The sequence below is a fragment of the Musca autumnalis genome, unplaced genomic scaffold, assembly GCF_047663935.1.
Source record: "Musca autumnalis isolate F117 unplaced genomic scaffold, ASM4766393v1 scaffold_2, whole genome shotgun sequence".
Classification (NCBI taxonomy): domain Eukaryota; kingdom Metazoa; phylum Arthropoda; class Insecta; order Diptera; family Muscidae; genus Musca; species Musca autumnalis.
The window spans coordinates 78,547,463-78,566,391 of record NW_027411755.1 but is presented as its reverse complement, the minus strand read 5'-3'; the positions used below and the strand labels follow the sequence as shown (position 1 = coordinate 78,566,391).

Here is an 18,929-nt window from a genome sequence, read left to right as displayed (position 1 = left end):
CATGTATTCCTGACAGTCAAAACCCGCCATATCTTGATATGAGTGTCCATATGCAAAGACAATAAAACAACATTTACGATTTAGTTTACATATGCAACTCGTATGTAACATACAACTTTATATTTTTGGATTTTTTCATTCATTTTGACACTATAAATGGATTTGCAATACAAATGCATATAATTAAATGACTAATAACTATAACTAATAAGAAAAAAAAAACTTAAAAGCAAAAGAAACATCTAATATTTACAAAAAAAGAAACTTAAGAAATTATTTTAACCTTAATACTAATAGATATAACGTTATAAAATTTTGTATAGAGTATGTATAAAATATTTATATAGGGAGATACTACTGAATAACGTTATTTATGCTAAGTTTACAGTGGATCGAATATAGGAAAATTTCCGATAAGCGGATACATTGTAAGCATTTCATAAATGTTGTCCATGTTTCTGTTTTTTAATACAAATAAATTCAGTCTAAGGGCAAGGCCAGTTAAGGCGTTTTCGATTTATAGTTAGTTATTTGCATCATTATGTTCTGTAGACCATGATTTTAATTTCAACAATACTAATTCAAAAACTTAATGATTCAGTTATAACGCTGAGGAGTTATAACGTTCAACAATTCGTGATTATTTAGTGGCATGGGGGTTAGATGCTGCAGAGGTTTATGGTTCCTTGTTTTACTTAATACAGAGATTGACATGAGTATCATTGTAAATATTGAATTATTATGAATCTGAATATACACAAGTTATATATTTATATGAGTTATTGCTTACAAGATTGTTTATGATTTATAGATTAGTTGATTGTTTGTATTTCGAGTTCTATGACAGTTCCTTTGGACTTTACAATGTTCTATAAACAGGTTTAGGGGCTATACGGGCCTAAAGATTCCTCGGAGTCTTTTTTCTTATATAGGCGAACTTTGGTTCGATACCAAAAAACGAAACTAAAAAAAATAAAATAAAACATAGAAGATAACTCGAATATGTTTAGGTTATTGAACCTTACATCTTTAGACTATTCCAAATTAATTTGTTTAAGTATTTATAGTCGCCACAAGGTTTCCATTTCAGTCTCAAATAATGTTGAAATTATGCCTTAAAGAAACCTTGTATGACTAACTCTCATGAAGCTTTGGAAATTGTATCTTCTATTTCGTTTTGTTTATCCAGAGCAGGGCTCCAGGAAAGCCTTTTTCAATTGGGTCTCATGGGTAACATGCCATAGTGTTGATTGTGTTGCTGGGGATGAGAGGGTGGTGGAGGTTGTTGTTGTGGTGGGGGCTGTTGTTGTTGTTGCTGCTGCTGTTGTTGATGATGTTGGGCCATCATTTGTTGTTGCTGCTGCGTTGGTGGCTGTGTTGAATGTGGAGGAGCTGGTGCACCCTGACTAGTTGAAAATTGTCCCATTGTTGTAGTTGTTGAGGTCATTGAAGGAGCTTGGGACACAACAACCGGCGTTGAAACTTTACGTTCAGACTGGGTTCTAACTGGTGGGGGATTATTGGCGGAAGAAACTTGATGTTGATTGGGTTGTGGTGGTGGGGCATACATTATCATTGGTGGTTCAGTGCTGGGAATACGCGCTGGTGGTGTCATTGAGGAACCATGATAAGAACCATACGAACTGTCATCTGATTGTGCTGATTGACCGCGGTTACGTGGCACAGTCATACCATAAACAGATTCCGGGCGACGATCAAATTTGATATTACCATCGGTGGGATTGGGATTTTGCCTAGTACCATAAACAGACTGGAAACTTTGTGGGCCACTGTCCTGAGGTGGCTGGGACATATGTTGTTGATGTTGTTGTTGGGGATTTCCTTGTGGCTGTTGTGTTGGTTGATGTTGCATAAGTTGACCGGTAAGATGATGGGGCATTTGATGTGGTGGCTGACTTTGTCTGTTTGCCGAGCGTACACCATAAATGCTTTCTGTTCTTTGTTGCAGTTGATTTTGGACATTTTGATTTTGTAAGTGGGAAGATTGTTGGTGTTGTTGTTGATGTTGCTGCTGTTGTTGGTGCTGTTGCTGTTGTTGTTGCTGGTTGACTTGTTGATTCATGCGATATAAACTTTGAGCTGGCACCAATGGACCCGACCTCGGCACAATATCACGATTAATGGCTGTATTACTCTTGGCATACACCGATTGAGAACGATTCAGGTTAGTGCGTGTCAAGGTGGGGGAACGACAGTACATGGATCGGGTGCCACCATACAATGGTTCCTGTTGTTGATCGAATTTAGGTGGTGCTGTATATAAATTCTGGCAATAATTACCATTACCGGCATTGGCATTTGCTGGAGCAGCACTATTTTGTTGTGGTAAATTGGCATTTTGACCACGTTGGAAAGTACCTCCGCTATATTTGGTTTGCATATTTTGCTTCTCCAAATCCAAATCATAATTCAATTCATCTTCTGAATTCATTGATGACGATTCATTATCCATGGCTGCCTTAATGTGGCGGGCATTTCTTTTTGTGCTGAAAATGAATTCATAAACAATACCCGAAGCAATGCCACCAACCAAAGGACCAAACCAATAGACCCAATGATTATCCCATTTGTTTAAAACGAACGAGGGTCCCAATGAACGAGCCGGATTTAGATATGGCATCTGTAATAGACAATGAAAATAGGTAAGAATAGGAAAAATAAGAAGATTAGATTTTTGCCATTTTAAGATTAACAATAGACGTAGAGCAACAAAAAACAATAGAAGAAAGAAGGCAATATGTTTATTGTAATGGTATTTTAATCAGTTCCGTGTGCTGTGGGCTTCTGTGCAACAGCTGTCATTTAGATTTTCTCACGCTTCTAAGGATATGCACACAAGTGATCCTTGAATAGATGAAAATCTATTGTTACAGCAGGTAGTCAACATACATAAATAGACACTAGTCAAGGGAGGGGAAACATGTGCAGCTGCACAGGTTTCAATTTTCCAAAACACCGGCTAGATTGTTTGCTTTTAATGAGAATTCTGCCGGGGGATTTGTGTGCAAAGGAATTCCAGATTTTGCTACAATTTAAACAATAACCGAAAAGACATTTGAAAATTAAGAAACAAAGGAAATACGAGGCTAAATCACTTCAATGTATGTATGCATGTGTGTGTGCTATGCTAAGTATTATGAGATTTCGAACCTATTGTTGAATCGTGTACATTAAATTTCAACGCAAAGGACGAAATCTATGATAATACACTGGATAAGATGCAGCAAACATGTTGTGTGTCGTATTTCCAATATCCGCCTCATATCAGATGGAACGAAATGGAAATCTTAAGTGTATGACTAAAATATTCAAATGGAATTGAATTGAAAAAATAACAACTAGGAAATATTGATTGGATATTAAAAATGCTCGTAAATGCATACTTTGGAACTCAAATAGCTAAAGAATTTATTGAAAATTATAGATGTTGACAAATTGTATATTTTTTGCTAAAGCTCAAGATCAAGGAAAATATTTAAAAATAAATCAATTGTGTTTTAAAGGTCATTCGGAACATAAAACGTTATACTATACAAGCACAAAAAAGTCGGCGGCGGCAATTATAAAAACTACTATACACATCATTTTCAAAAAGAATCGCCGCCGCCTTTGAAGCTTCCTTTCAGGTTTTTGGACAAAAATGACAACAACGACACAAAATACCAGGCAAAATGAAAAATCAGAAAAAAATCTTTAAGTAAATTGCTGCGATATTAAGAGATTTTTTGTATGCTTCTTTTTATGAAACACATAAAAATGCCTAAACAGCAGGTGTTTCTTTGGTTTCAGACTTCTTGATCTAGAGTAACAACGAGGACGACGACCATGATGATATGATACAAATTACAAAAAATACGAAACATAAGTAGTTTGCTAAAAAACAAAAAAAAAATCATAAACAAAAAAACTTGAAACTTACCGACACAAAACTGCACGCACTATATGCGGCAGCAATGGATGATGCAGAATGTCCCATAATTTTTTTAACAGAATCCGTTGAGACAAAATATGTTAAGACCACAACAAACGTTAAAATAAATTCCACACCAAAACGTTCCCAGGCTGCTAAGCTGGCACTGTGAGATATGGCTGCTTGTAAATTACCCTGATAACCGGGTACGGTAACACTGCAAAAAAACAAGAACAAATAAAATTAAATTAAAATTCTGTGTAAAATTGAAACAAATAATAAAATATAATATTTTGTATGATGTCAAGAATTCCTAAATATACATTTGGTATATCTTGTATATATCTTTTTTTGGTATATCTTTGCAAAGCAATACATAATTACTGTGCCATCTTTATAATATTATTGAGCTCTTTATATTTAAGTTATTTATAGTGGGTGCCAAGAAAGGGATACCTTTGGAGGGGATCTTCTTCCTCCTTCTCCTTTGTTCTTCTTCATAATTTGCCACCATGAAAGGTCTTTACAAACAAGTTTATTAAATGTGCTGAACACTTTTGCACTATAAGTTCAAAAGCTCAACATTTACCAAGATTAATTTCTCTCCCTTTTCCTTTATTCATTTTTGATCGTGACATCCATGACTTAAAAAAGTTTCCTACGCTGAGAAAAGAAGAGAAAAACTTCATGTTTGGAAATGTGGAGAGGAGAGCTTATGTATGTTATAGCATATTTTTATCTAAAAGTTTTGTTAGTCATTTGTTAGTATTCAGGACTTCCCCCACAACAATTTTTATACCTTCGAATTTAAATATTAAGTTTTAGAAATGAGAGAAATTGCATTTATTGGAACCCAGCACCTTCCAAGTCATATTTATCAAATAATGCTTTTAAATGTGACATTTAAATTGCACAGATTCAAAAGGAGAATCCGAATATTAATTAGTCAATTGAGTTAATCCAAATGATTTAAAAGCAATCTCGAGCTGAGAATCAATAATAAATAAATTGACATTTTAGAGCCGTGTCGTTCATTAACGAACTATTTCAAATCAACAATTCCCTGAAATGAACGAACGGAACCATATCCTGCTCATTCATTTAGCTCATCCAGTTCATAAAGCTCTTATAGTTGATTAAGTTGATGGAGTGAATAGAGGTCAGGGGGGAGATGCAATTGTGTAGAAAACTGAACGATGCACAGTGGTTCAGAAATTGATTTTCCTGGCCAAAACCCCAATTTTTTGTCATCACCGATTGTTAATTTCTATATCGAACTCGATAGCAATCATATTGAAACTAAGCAAACCAAAAAATTAGGTCAAAATTTTGGAAGGTGTGGGCGTGCCGAGCTGCAAAAGACGACATTTTTTCCAATTTTGGAAAATACGTCATTTTTGCAAATTTCTGGAGAAAGAAATAGCTATTTCTCGGAAACTATAACAGATATTATGTTCATTATTTTTTGTTAAGTACGTAGGATTGTTGCTTTAAGAGTCAGTCTGAATAAATTACCATAGCGTTTACACTACGATACTTTATTCTGTGGTGACTGTTCAAATTTAGTGGACTAGAAGTTTCTGGGAACAGCACTTAACAAAGTTTCGTGAGTATCCTCTTATATGTATATATATCATTTTTAATACATGATTTTTTATGTGAGTTATATGAGTTTTTTGAAAACCAAAGCAGTATTTTTTTAAATTTTTAATTGAAAAAAAATGTCTTAATTTTTTTGTATTTTTATGGTTTGTTTATAGATTGGTACATATGAAAAACTCAAAAACACTAATATTTTGATGCAAGATATGAAAAAAACTCAAAATTTTGACCTATGCTATTATTTATAATCCACGTTTTATCATAAAGTTATATTATTTTTATTATATCTTAACAACTGTCATTTTGTTTTTATTATATTATTATTAATTTATTATTCCTCTGCTAATCGACATTACTTGGATTTATAAACAATTTTTTTTTAACAAAATACAAAATTCTTAATACAAAATTAATTTATTAATTATTTATATTTTAAAAATTAGAACAATGCATTTTCTTAACCATTTCATTTTCTTATATAATTTTTCTTAATATAAAATATGTCATTCCTTTTTAACAATGTACATTTGTAAAAACAAATAAATGGAATATATAAATATATTAAATACGAGCCGCCTTATGTTATTTTATGTTAAGCATTTCGAATTACAAATGGAAAAATTCGAATTACAAATGAAATGATTCGAATTACAATTACAATAATTCGAATTACAAATAGAAAAATTCGAATTACAAATGGAATAGTACGAATTACAAATAGAAAAATTCGAATTACAAATGAAATAATACGAATTACAAATAGAATTTTCGAATTACAATTGAAATGCTACGAATTACAATTGGAATTCTCGAATTACAATTGGAATGTTACGAATTACAAATGGAATTTTCGAATTACAATTGAAATAATTCGAATTACATGTGAAAATGGTGTAGACCGAACTTGATATTTCTGATGTATCGGAAAGCTGAATGTGTTATCTGTCGAACAAAAAAATTTAAAAATATCTCAAAAGATGCAGAGTTTTGACCAGACAAAAACAAATCTGAACACTGTGCGATGAAAACATTTCGTTATTTTCAAAAATAAAGATCGTAGTGCTTTAATAGTGTGCTTTAAATGTAGTGCTTTAATTTAAAAAATGTTATTTTCATTAAATTTCCTTTGTGATTCGAAAGTGGATATCGGAATGAATTTTCTTATCTTTAAGACAGATAAAATGACTATTGATGATGAGAAGAGGAACCATGAACGATATTCACAAGAAAAATGATAGACTGAAATGTAATATTGAACGAATATAAGCCAACGAAAGAAATGAAAGGCCCGTCATGCGATTTTCTAACTCATTTTTTTGGGTTACCGACAAATATCGGTGCAATTGAAATGCCTATAATTTCGGTAATTAACGATGTTTAGCGACAAATAAAAAGTAGCAGTAAAGTTCTCGGTAAAATTAAAATGCTTATCTTTGCCATTTCATTGAAATCGAGCTTGATGATCAATGAATAATGCAAGTGAAAAACGAAGCCGACGACGATTTGAACCCACACACCCACCACTATGTGACATGACATGTTTCGACTTTGGTAAAGTCTCCTCAGACATATCGGATGTGGAGCGGCTTCGATGTCCTTGAACTTTTCTTCTTTCAAATGCATTTTGTTTTGTTTTTTACAACAACAATGGGGATTTTTCCCCCTTAGTTTTCATTGCATTTTCATTTGCATTATTCATTGATCATCAAGCTCGATTCCAATGAGAAATTCATTAAAAATTAATACTAAAAATGATCTTCGCCTAAAAAGGCAAACTTTTCAAATAATAAAATGCTTATCATTTCGATAATTTATTGGTAAGTTATTAACCAAAAAATAGTCGTAAAGCTCTACTGACATTTAAATTTTTCATTCATAATTTTGCGTTTTAATTTTACCGATTTTTGTCGGTAACCAAAAAAATGTTACATAATTCCACTACTGGATCCTTTTGCTGAACGGAATGAAAAAGATCGATCATCAATAAAGGAAATTACATAAAATTGTTTGTATTATAACCACCACGCCTACTTCCTTGTTGATTGAATACATAATCCTTCTTTTATCTAATTTGAATCCCCTTGTTCATACTTTCCATAAACTACCGGTCTTAACATTTTGTCGGCTAACCAAATTTCGCGGTAATTTATTTGATTTGATACATATCCACAAATGCAACACAAAACAAAAACATACATATAAAACAATACAAGAAATATCATAGAATACAAAATTGAATTAATCCCTCTTGTGGCGGAAAAGTGTTTGACTGTCACAACCATAACACAAAAAAAAAACAACAAGAAACAATTATGGGGGTTGTGGTTTTATTGTTTGAAAATCATAGAATGAATATGTCATCCCATACTGGATGGATGCAACACTCGATGGTAAATTATACGACAATCTATTAAGAGGGTTGTTGAAAACAATTGCCGTAATATTTTCGTGTTTTTGTGACACTTTTTATGTGAAGTGTCGGTTTTTTATGCGATAGTTAGGTCGCATATAAATCTACAAGCAATATTTATATTTGTGTATATTATTACTACTCACATTCAAATTTATGTAAAAATGTAAGACCAAATGGTACTATTTTTTTAATGTACGAAAAGAATACTCGAAAAAAAAATGTGGGCGATTTAATGGGAAACTCATTGCTCTTTTCATTCATAAAGAGTGCAGTAGGTTCAAACATATAATTAAAAAGGAGACAAAGTTGACCTGTTAAATATTTTGTACGTAGTATAGGTACATTAACAAATTTATAAGTGATCTGAGTGACAGATCAACGCCCATGCTAAATCACAAACGAAAAATCATATTAAATATTTTATTTAATTTGTACATATGTATTATAAGTTCACCATCATGTGTTGTCTCGAATTTGTGATTAGAGATTGACAATCTAGTTAACGGAGTGCAATGATCTTTCTAGTTCCTTTTCCCAAAAAGAACTAGTTCCATAATATATGTAGTTCCATAGTTCCGAATATAAAGTAAACATTACTTAAAGCGTTTTATCTGATTATTTTAAATCTGACTTATTTGAAATCATTCGAAGCAATAGTAATAGTAGTTCGAATGCTTAAAGTTCGAATTCAGACTCAGTAAAATCAATATCACAAACGAAAAATCTTATTAAATATATTTTTTAATAATACATATTATATGTTCCCCTTCATGTGTTGTTTCAAGTTTGTGATTGGAGATTGACAATCTAGTTAACGGAGCGCAATGATCTTTCTAGTTCCTTTTCCCAATATGAACTAGTTCCCTAGTTCCGAGACCGAAATAGTTCATCGAATCCTTTTTTTCATTTTAAGTTGACATAAATGTATATGAATAAATAGGAGGTGATAAGGAGATGAACTATACGAATGAAAGAAACTGTATTCACGACGAGAACTATATGAACTGCATGAGCTATATGAACGCAAGTTCCTTACCCGAAATAGTACCTTGGAACTACACAAGTCTATTTATGATTCAAATCATCTTCTATACAAATAGGGAATGGTTTTCTTTCGCACTGTGAGTGTATAGCTGTTTGTATGCATTTCTACCTTCTTGTTCTTCCTTACTTTGAACGACTGTATTCTTATTTTCTCTGTTTCTTAGCATTCATAAAAAGAAACACTGAAAAACTGTCTGCAACTAAAGTACTATGCGTTCATTAATGTTTCTTGAAACGTTGTTAATCCTTAAGATTAAACATGTGTCTCTTCTTAAGAGGTATCATGTTTCTCTTTAATACTTTAAAGGCTCAAAAAATGTTCCTCGCCATAAATGTTTTTTTTTTTTTCTAAATACAAATAGAACTGTTTTAAGCATGCAGTAAGTGTTTCCATGTGTATGAAACATTTGTCTTTATATTTTCCGGTTCTATGTGTTATCAGAAGTAAACATATTTTCGTTAGTCTTAAAAAAACAACAAAAACATTAACATAAACTAACAACTTTGGGTTGTTGTTTTTATTTTTTTAATTAACACTCCATTAGACGTCAATTGATATCCTGTCTTGGATTTTTAGGGGCAAACATATTCTGGACATGTGTGTTTGTCTGCATTAAAAATGACGTTAACTTTTAAATATTCACTTAAAAAGAGTATTCATGGTTTTGTTACGTTTTTTTTTTATTCTTTAAAAGAAGTTTGGGCACGTTCCAAAAAATCACAATGCATGTCTTCCATAATTATCAAAGACTTTGTTTGTATTTGGCTGCGATGCGACATGATATGTTTTTCTCTTTAAACCCAATTTAATATGCAAAGAACGCAAGAACGAGCGGTCAGTAGGGCTGCTTAATGCTTGAATTGCTGCAGCCGCATGACCATTCGCCGCCACTGTCCAAGCGGCGCTTATTGTTTATAATTGTATACCTGGCTTTGTTTTCATTCGAACCGAAAAAATCTCATTCAACAATAGTCATTCTTTTGTTGCTGGGTATACCCCAGTAGTGATGACTTCTGCATTTTTTCGGGCATCAAACAATCTTCGTATGTGGTTTTATGCCTTCTGCATTTAATTCTTTGGTCAATGTGTTTCTTTGTCGTTTCCGACCAATACACGCATAAGCATAGGCAACAGGACGTGTTTCAAAAAAACAGAATATTCGATTTAAACACGTGTTTCATTTTTAAAAATTCAGGTTTCTTTTTTCCTTTTTTTATCAGCTATCATCTGCTTATACAAACGGGTTTAATTTGATTCATTCGAAAAACCACCTGCTCCTCCTGTGAATGCATGCATACGCATATGGACGCACATGTATAATTGGTATGAAACAAAGGAAGACAAAATTCTTCTTTATTAAAGGTTTGTTTCTGATCACCACGATCGTAAAAGGAATATAAAGGCATGGAAAAAACAAAAAAACTCTTGAGCAGATTCAATGTTACAAATTAATTGGAGGGACACATAAAGATGCGTGATGGAATTTTGAAAAATCTAAAGAAAACATAACTTTAAAAAGAACAGTTAAACTGATATCTTAAAATCTAACTTATTTAAAATCTGGAGAAGTTGCGAGTTCTTGAATTTCGACTGCCCTTACATATCCTGTGCTAAATTTTTACATACATAAATATATTTTTACAACTTTCTTCTAAAATTGAGATAATTTAAATTTGATTGCGCATATTTAATTTTAATTAAAAAAATAAATATTAACAACTAATTTTTTTTAATGAGCAAAAATGCTAGAAATTTTGAATTAATTTTGATTTAATGTTAAAATCCTAGTATTAAGAATATGTTCTATACCTCATATAACTTATGTACGTTTTATTCAGATGAACTTGGAAAAATATAAATATGCCAAGTAACTTTAAGGGATATTGTTAGACGTAAGTTATCATCAACCCATTGTTTACGTATTTGAAGCAATAAATCTGCTCTAAAAAAATGGAACCCAATTTTTATGTACGTTTGGCATTCTTTCGCATTGTTTATCGCTCGCATAAATTTTTGTGTAGAGAAACGATCAACGTCTTAACTTTGCATTGTGAGCGAAAGACATCTTTCGTTCGAAATTCAGAAACAGTCTCTATTTTTTTCTTTCAACATTCCATACAAAGTAAAATACCAACAATCAATGGTTTCGAATAATCAATCAATTCTGGAATGACGTATTTCCTTTCTTGTTTAAAGTGTGAATGAACAAGCGTAACATCTGTTTCGCATTAATTCTTTAAGTAATAAAAAACTAAACAGCTGATACAGTTTGATCTCCTTACTACAACAACAAAAACTTTAAAATTGAAGAATGGTCAGTAAGAGATTGAGAAAAGTGAGTCGAAAAAGAGGAACAGATGTTGCACAAACCAAAGTAACTAAATCGTCCTAAACATTAAGACAATGTCCGCACACACCAATCCATTCTTTATGTAAAGCAATATCTTTTAACAATCTTAGAAAACAAATCTTTAAAAATAATGTAATCCTAATGACCCTTTGTAAAGCAGGTAGTTGTGTGTGCGTGCCGCCCTCCCTCAGAGTGAAATTGTTACGCATGTGCGTTTGTTTTAATACGTTGAATTTATGATTCCTTGGAAATGAAATTAGTGTGTGCAGGCTGCGTGCATGTATGTTTTTTTTTCTAAAACACTTACACAAAGGTAAATGTGACAGGATATTCTAGACAAGGATTACTACTTAACACACACTGGCATAGATACTCACAGCATGATTCAAGTGTTGTATGCTCTTATGAAGATACTAAATCTTATTTTTTATTTTCTATATTTACCCATAAAAAAGAAGGCAGATGTTTTTTGTTTTAAAGAATCGTAGGGACATAGATTTCTTACAGGATGCCAATGTGTACTTATGATAATAGATTTCATTTTAATGCGTTTTCTTAAGAGGGTGGATTCTTTAACATAGCTAGCTACCTGATAATGCTTTGTCTAGTAATGACGAAGAAAAAATGCTTTCTATACACAAGTGAAACAAATCTACTGATCAATCCATGTCATCATCATCATTTACTAGGTCCATATGCGTGTCAACGTTTTTTTTTTTTTGTTTTTGTTCGGCGGAAATGGTTTCTGCTGTTATTTATCCTTTTTTCGTACGGTTATTGAGAGCAGTTTATGTGCGTTCTGCTTGTTTCTTTTATGTCAAGAAATTTTTTGCTTTATTTTTCGTTTGGTCCCCTTCTTTATCAACAACAGTGTGTTACCACAAAAATTTTGGCATTGTGTAAAAAAGAAAAGAAAGTTGCAATTTTTCAACAGAGAGACAGAGAGGATACAGCTGCCAAAAAATAATGTAAATTGTTGCCTTAACATAATCATAAAGTAAATGAAATACATACATAAATATACGTTATATACATATGTTTACATGCATATCAAATAAAAACTGTCCCGGTCATAAAGAAGGCCTTCCTTACATACTTTATAAAATATTTGTGCATTTGAGGACACTTTTTACAGACAAACAGAAACAGTATCAGAAAGCTTACTTGGTGCAGAAATTTGTGACTTTAAGGGCAATGCCGGGGATTCCAACGGAAAATATGTCTTTAAGGGCACTGAATATAATAGATGGAGAGTTTTAGGAACCACTTAAGGAAAATCTGCTTTAAATTTTATAAATCTTTGTACCTTTGCTTACACTTTTCTTATGGACGAGGGCATTTTCTATAAGAAAGTGTGTCTTCGAGGACACTTTTTATGTGGAATGGTGACTTTGTGCTTTGAAAACATTTATCGAAAAAAAAACCATGGAAATTATTTTTTTTTCATCACTTTGCTCATGGAATAGATCCCCATTAAAACACAAATACTTTCCACCGACTCACATTATTTAATTGATTCTACTGAAATTTCAATCCGCAACAGTCCCTAAAAAAGTAAAAAAAAAAATAAAATCCCAACGTCACACATTCATTTAATATGCCCAACACACAAAGTTTAGCTTTAAGGATTAATGCGTTGAATGCAACATACAAAAACGAATCAGTTGGTATTTATAAGCACATCGTACATACATTAATATATGTGGCAATGTGGAACATAACAACTCTTGGCTTTCGTTCCCTCCCTCCTTCCCTACATCCACATGTTTCCTGTACCGTTTTGGGGTCAATCTTTAAATGCATGCGAGCAAGCATTTGCAAAGGTATTCTTTTCTTTTCATATAAAAAACATAATTTTGTGTTTTCTTTTTCTTATCTTTAGACTTTCAGCAGCATGAAAGTTGTTGGTTGGTTGTATAGAAGAAATTAAAAGCGAAGTATTTGTAACAAAACTTACCCATAAAGTAGAGCAGCTCCAGCTATACCCCCACCACATTGGGCGGTAATGTACATGGCAGCTCGTAAAGGTGATATAGCGCGTATGACACAGGATGCTAAAGTAACGGCTGGATTTATGTGAGCACCTGTTATGAGTAAAAAAAAGAAAATATTGTTAAATAGACCACAAAATAATTAAAAAACCACATGAATATGTGGCAGCCAGAACCAAACAACGGTATTTACATTGATTTTAGAAAAATCGATACCATTTAGTAACTGTAAAATTACAAATGTTGTTTGTTGTGGACACACGCGGTTATATTGCTCGTCCATATTTAACTTAATTAAGTTTCGAAAAAAATTCGAATTTCCTCCATTTTATCCCTTTTATTTTTATTAATAACATAAAACTTCAACCACAAATGCTGTCAAGTTTAACTTCTGTCCTCTTTATTTTGGGAAAATCACAATTTCAACATTTCATTTTAATACAAAAAGAAATCCTTGACTCCAAAAAAAAATTATGCTTAACCACAAAACATAAAAATAACAAAGAAAGATATAAAACCTATGTAAGCAACTTGTAAATCACAAACACATGTTGAAAATTTGTTTTCTCCTATAGCAAAAAAAAAACTATAAAAATAATAAGATTTGTTGTTTCAATAACAATCTCAAGGGAATATGTACTCATGTGTGAAGGAGATGTTTTCAAATTGTAATTAAGTTCCCTAGCAAGTTGTTATCATTACTTTGGGGTTGCTGGTGTTTATGTTGTCGTTCCTAAATGTCACCATTTCCAACAACAAGCATTCTTTCAATTCTTTAAAATATTTCTCCCCCATTTTCCCACGCATTGAGAGCTGTAATGAAAACAAATCCATTATGTGACAGCTCATACAGATGTATGGTATGTACATAATACTTGTTTTCTTTTGCATTTTCGAAACATACATACGTATAAAACAAACACTTATGTGCCTTTTTTTGGAGCACTTACACACATCCATTCATTTCTTCCCCACTTCAAAAGAACACACAAAAACCTATGTATTTATGTACCCTTCCTTCATTCATTCCGCCCGGAAAAAACAGCATAATGGCCTGAATTTACGTTTTATCGATGGCTTTTAGCTCCTCGAATTACTCGTTTTGGTTTTTTTGTAGTGCTAAGAGTAATGCTTACCCGATATATGCAGGAAACATTGTGTTAGCGTACCCATGGCTAAGCCTGAAGCTAAAGCCGTAGCCAATAACACCGAAGAGACACTGGCACCCACGCCAGCACCAGCCGCTGCTCCACACACAATAAACACATAAAAGAACGATGCCAAACATTCACTAATTATGGATCTGAAATTAAAAAGGAGATAATAAGAAATGTGTTGAGCAAAAATAAAGAAGTTAAATTGTAGACATAAATAAGGATTTCAATTAAAAAATAGCAGTATTCTACAAACATACATACACCTACTAGTTAATAATCTAATACACATACATATATTCAATACAAATTTACTTAATTAAACGGAACCCAAGATTTTCGGAAATTTGAAATGGATAAGATGACAAACACATGTTAATTGATTGATTTTGGTATAAAAATACACTGAAAGAAACTAATGTTAATTAATTTCCCGTTAGAGGTGAGCTTAATGATCGAAGATTTTTTGCAAGTGAAAAAGGTGAGCCGTTTAAAATTAATATTAGAATGATCTTAGCCCTTACAGGCAAAATTTTCAAAAAAAAAAAAAATAATTCAGGTTGAGCCAGGCTGGGGTTTGAACCCACGTTCTCGAAAAAATATAAAGCATTTTGTTACGACATGTTCGCGTTCAAAGTCAATTTCATAACTTCCGAAGGCTGTGATAAAAATCCTTTTTCGTGGCAGCCATACAGGTTGAACTTGCAAAAGCTCAACTCCAACGAGAAATTAATTAAAGTTAATATTAAAATGACCATCGCCCTAAAGAGGGGTAAACACCATCAGTTTTGACTGCAGATTTTTCTGAAATATCGATTATTGTGAAACTGCACAGCAACATCAAAACATTTTGTGGTTGCCTGATAAATGACAAAAATGAACGGCCACACTGGCAAGCAACCGATTATTTGAGCAAAACTGGCCGTCAAAACTTATGGTACACACTTACTTAACAGACAAAATTAAACAAGGACCTAATGTTGTTTGGAGTTGGGATGAGATACTGACACCCTCTTTACCCTACATTATAATTAGTTGGAAACATAAACCATGTTTCCTTTACATAAAGAACTGAGAAGTTTATGAGGTCCACTAATTAGAGTTGTGTATTTCCGGAAAGAACTAGTTCCGAGGAACTATTCTTGACTAGGAACTATTGGAACTATATCCAGCTCTTGGGTTCAAGTAGTTCCTTCAGTTCATATAGTTCCTTACATTCGTATAGTTCATCTCATTCTCTCAATTCCACACTCACTTGGATCTTTCTCGTTCGATTTGTTCCTATTCCGATGCTGCCACATTGTTAAATGTTTATATCAATTCATCCACCAAACGATGAAAACAAAAAGAACGATAAAATCAGAAGATTCGTTAAACTATTTATGAGCTATTTAGGACGAAGGATACAAAAAAGATGAAAGAGAAAGATTCATTAAGCATGTAGGTCTCGGAATTATTTGTAACCATTGAACTAACTGTTTTAAGAAAAAAATAGTTCCCTTTGGGAAAAGGAACTGGAAAGATCGAACGGCTCTGGAAAGTAGATTGTCCAACTCTAGCACTAATCAACCTCAAGAATGGTAATTCTTTGGCAGTAATTATTCGGGCTTTACACTCAACATTTGAAAGACCTATTACAGGTATCTCATTTACTCTATACATATTCCGAGGTAATACTTATTAACATGTGTATTTAATTCTATAAGTGTGATCGAATTAAACGGGAGTCACCGTGATGCAGTTGTAAGCATGTCCAAATTTCACTCAGAAGTTGTGCAGTTCAAACCCCGACCAAAACGTCAACATTTCCGGCAGTGGCATATATTCAGCCATGATAAACTTATCTATAGTTGGTGTCATAAGACACGCCTTTCGGACTCTGCAATAAAAAGTAGGTGCCATATCATTGCGCCAATATGAATCGGCATGCACTCGTTGATATGAGAGAAGTGTCTCTTGTCCTTTCGGGGATGTTGTGGAACAATATGTATGTATTAAATACCAATCAACATTTTAATAACGAAAATTTACTCTTCAGCAACGTTCTTAGACTCTAACAAAGAGGATTTTGTAATCTCGATAGGTACCTATTATATGCACAACATTTTTTAATGCAAGCTTCTTCTATATTGTTCTAAGTGTATAAGACCCTTAAGCCCAAAATTTACCCTAAGTTATTAAAAAAGAACACACAACAATATTTTTTTAAATGGCCTTAGGGGTTTTTTCTGATTTCGGAAAATTAGTAGATAGCATCTGCACAACACGTTTTCTCTAAAACAAGAATGAAAAGAAAACAACAAAATTTCTCTAAGTGTAAAGAACCCCCTCTTTTAACAAGAATCCACAAACAGCTGCAAGTGTTGCTTATACACATATTTTCTTAAAGAACTCTCCGGGAAATAAGCGTTGGCGTTTGGGCTTTGTTGTTAAATTTAAAATAAACACAAAACTCAAAAAATTCTTGGAAGATCAAGAGTAGTGACTTCATTGTCATTATATGGTAAACAATGTTTTTCTTTGTTGCTTCATGATAAAGAAACAAATAATTAAACAATCGGCACATTTATACAAGAGTTGGCGTGGTACTCCCTTTCAAAACAAACACAAACTTCAAACATAGCATAAAGAATTGATATTGTGATTTGATATATGTTTAAAATGTAAACCTACCTCCAAAATTCCAGTGTTCTTATTTCGGCCTGCATACTTCTTTTGGGCTGTAGGGTACTGGACAAACGATTATTAAGGGCATTGCACTGATTGTCGCGACGTATGGCCTCCAGACGTTCAAATAATGTTACAATATGTGCATCGATGTTGTTCTCCAGTGGTATGGTTTGCAATGTTTCATCTGCCATTTTTTACGTTATTTTATTTTTCAATTGGTTTTTAAGTTATTTCCGGATTTATTTATTAAAAAATATTTAATATATTATTTTTCTATTTTTCAGACTCTTTGAAATAGATTCATATATTTTCACAATATTTTCATATTTCACTTTTATTCAATATTTTTTTTGTTTACAAAACGAACAACAGCGAGCGATCTTGTGTGCGACACCGGTTTCAATTGAAATAAATTAAATTCAATTAAAGATGATTTTGCTTCACACAAACGATTGCAAAAATGTTGAACTAAATGTCAATCATTTTCTGTTGGGAGAATAACCTTTTTCTTTACCGATTTGCAATAATTTTATTTGTTTTTTTCTTTTGTATAGAACACAAATGTGGAAAAATCGTTAAAACGATCTTTAACGATTTTCCGTTGTATTTGATTCTGTTCACCCGCGTAAATTTGTAGACGTTAACCTCTCTTTACCGAGTAACAAACACGAATGAATAGTTTTCGTTGTCACATTCAAGCCACCATTGACGAAGACAATAGTCGGTGTGGTGCCGGTTGTTGTGGTGGTGGTAGAAGACGTATAGAAAAAAACCCACCAGCACAACAGTTTGCAAAGTGGAATGCACATGTTCGTTGCACACACACACGCTCGCACACTTATGTACGTTATCCTCCGCTACCTACAACAATAAAACTCACCACCAACAACCTGACCGACATTGTAGTCGAACCGAACATTGCCTTCTCATACATGTTTGATTCACTATAGCTAATGTTGGTTCATCATCCCCTTCCGGAAAATGGAATGATGTTTGTCCACAGAATATTTTGAATGCATGCAACCAAACTTTTCAAAATCTTGTGGCTGAGATTGAACAGTTTGATTGAATGTATGGGTGAGACAAAATGAAAGTGAAATATCCAGGTAGTGAAGTGGGAAATTAAACGTTGTATGATTGTGTTTACATCCTTTTTGAATTTGCAACAGAAATTGACTTTTCTTTTTTAAGAGGAATGTTTTTATTTTTAATCATATGTATTTAGAAAATACGTTGCTCATTAAATACTAATTTATTCTTAAATAAAATCTACATAAAATCTAATGCATCAATTTACTTACACTAATAATCGCCAGGACATTTCTCCTTAGCTGTTTTTGAGAATAGGTCTTCAAGTCAGAAACATTGTTGGTGTTTATCTTATCTTGGTGTAATGCATTTAAAATCCTAATCAAATAATGGCGGCATTACTAAATCTCAAACGATTTGAAAGTTTGGAATTTAAAATCTTTTAGTCCTGAAAATGCTTAGGAAATACATACTAAAGATAAAGATATTAATCATTTTGTTAACTTATGTACTTTAATATGATGGTTGTTAAAGTAAAATTGAATGTTTCTTAAACATCGAACTACAGGAATGATGATAGATATTTCCACTGGATGTTGCTTACATGAAATGTATGTATGCACATATGAACATTAGGGCTATGACTTTTGTACCTTTTTTCTCAATGCCGGATTTTTTTATGCGGCACCCCCAAATGTGTATAGTTTTGTTAGATTTTAAGATTACTAAAGTTTGAGCAGAATC

General features: G+C 32.6%; 1 protein-coding gene across 3 annotated transcripts; it reads right to left on the bottom strand.

Annotated features, from left to right (window-relative positions):
* Window positions 1-79: 79 nt before the first annotated feature.
* bib (MIP channel family protein big brain) lies at window positions 80-18,657 on the bottom strand. 3 transcript variants are annotated; one of them, XR_012409897.1, is made up of 6 exons: window positions 17,160-17,906; window positions 14,469-14,635; window positions 13,299-13,425; window positions 3,941-4,148; window positions 1,026-2,641; window positions 80-963 (listed from the first exon to the last, which is right to left on the bottom strand). XR_012409897.1 is itself a non-coding variant. In XM_073965824.1 (6 exons), exons 2-6 carry the CDS (start codon window positions 17,192-17,194, stop codon window positions 1,214-1,216), a joined length of 1,965 nt encoding a protein of 654 aa, XP_073821925.1. In that variant the 5' UTR covers window positions 17,195-17,340; window positions 18,458-18,657; the 3' UTR covers window positions 80-1,213. The 3 variants fall into 3 exon arrangements, 2 of the variants coding, with proteins under 2 accessions (XP_073821925.1, XP_073821924.1); XM_073965824.1 differs by adding an exon at window positions 18,458-18,657 and having other exon boundaries at window positions 80-2,641; window positions 17,160-17,340; XM_073965823.1 differs by having other exon boundaries at window positions 80-2,641.
* Between the last annotated feature and the right edge of the window lie 272 nt (window positions 18,658-18,929).

Coding starts and splice junctions, on each gene's coding strand:
- bib (XM_073965823.1), bottom strand. CDS start 17,347: ATGGCAGATGAAACATTGCAAACCATACCACTGGAGAACAACATCGAT. Junction 14,636..17,159: donor AGAACACTGGAATTTTGGAG/GTAGGTTTACAT, acceptor TTTTAATTTCAG/ATCCATAATTAGTGAATGTT. Junction 4,149..13,298: donor GGAGCTGCTCTACTTTATGG/GTAAGTTTTGTT, acceptor GTTTTTTTGCAG/TGTTACCGTACCCGGTTATC.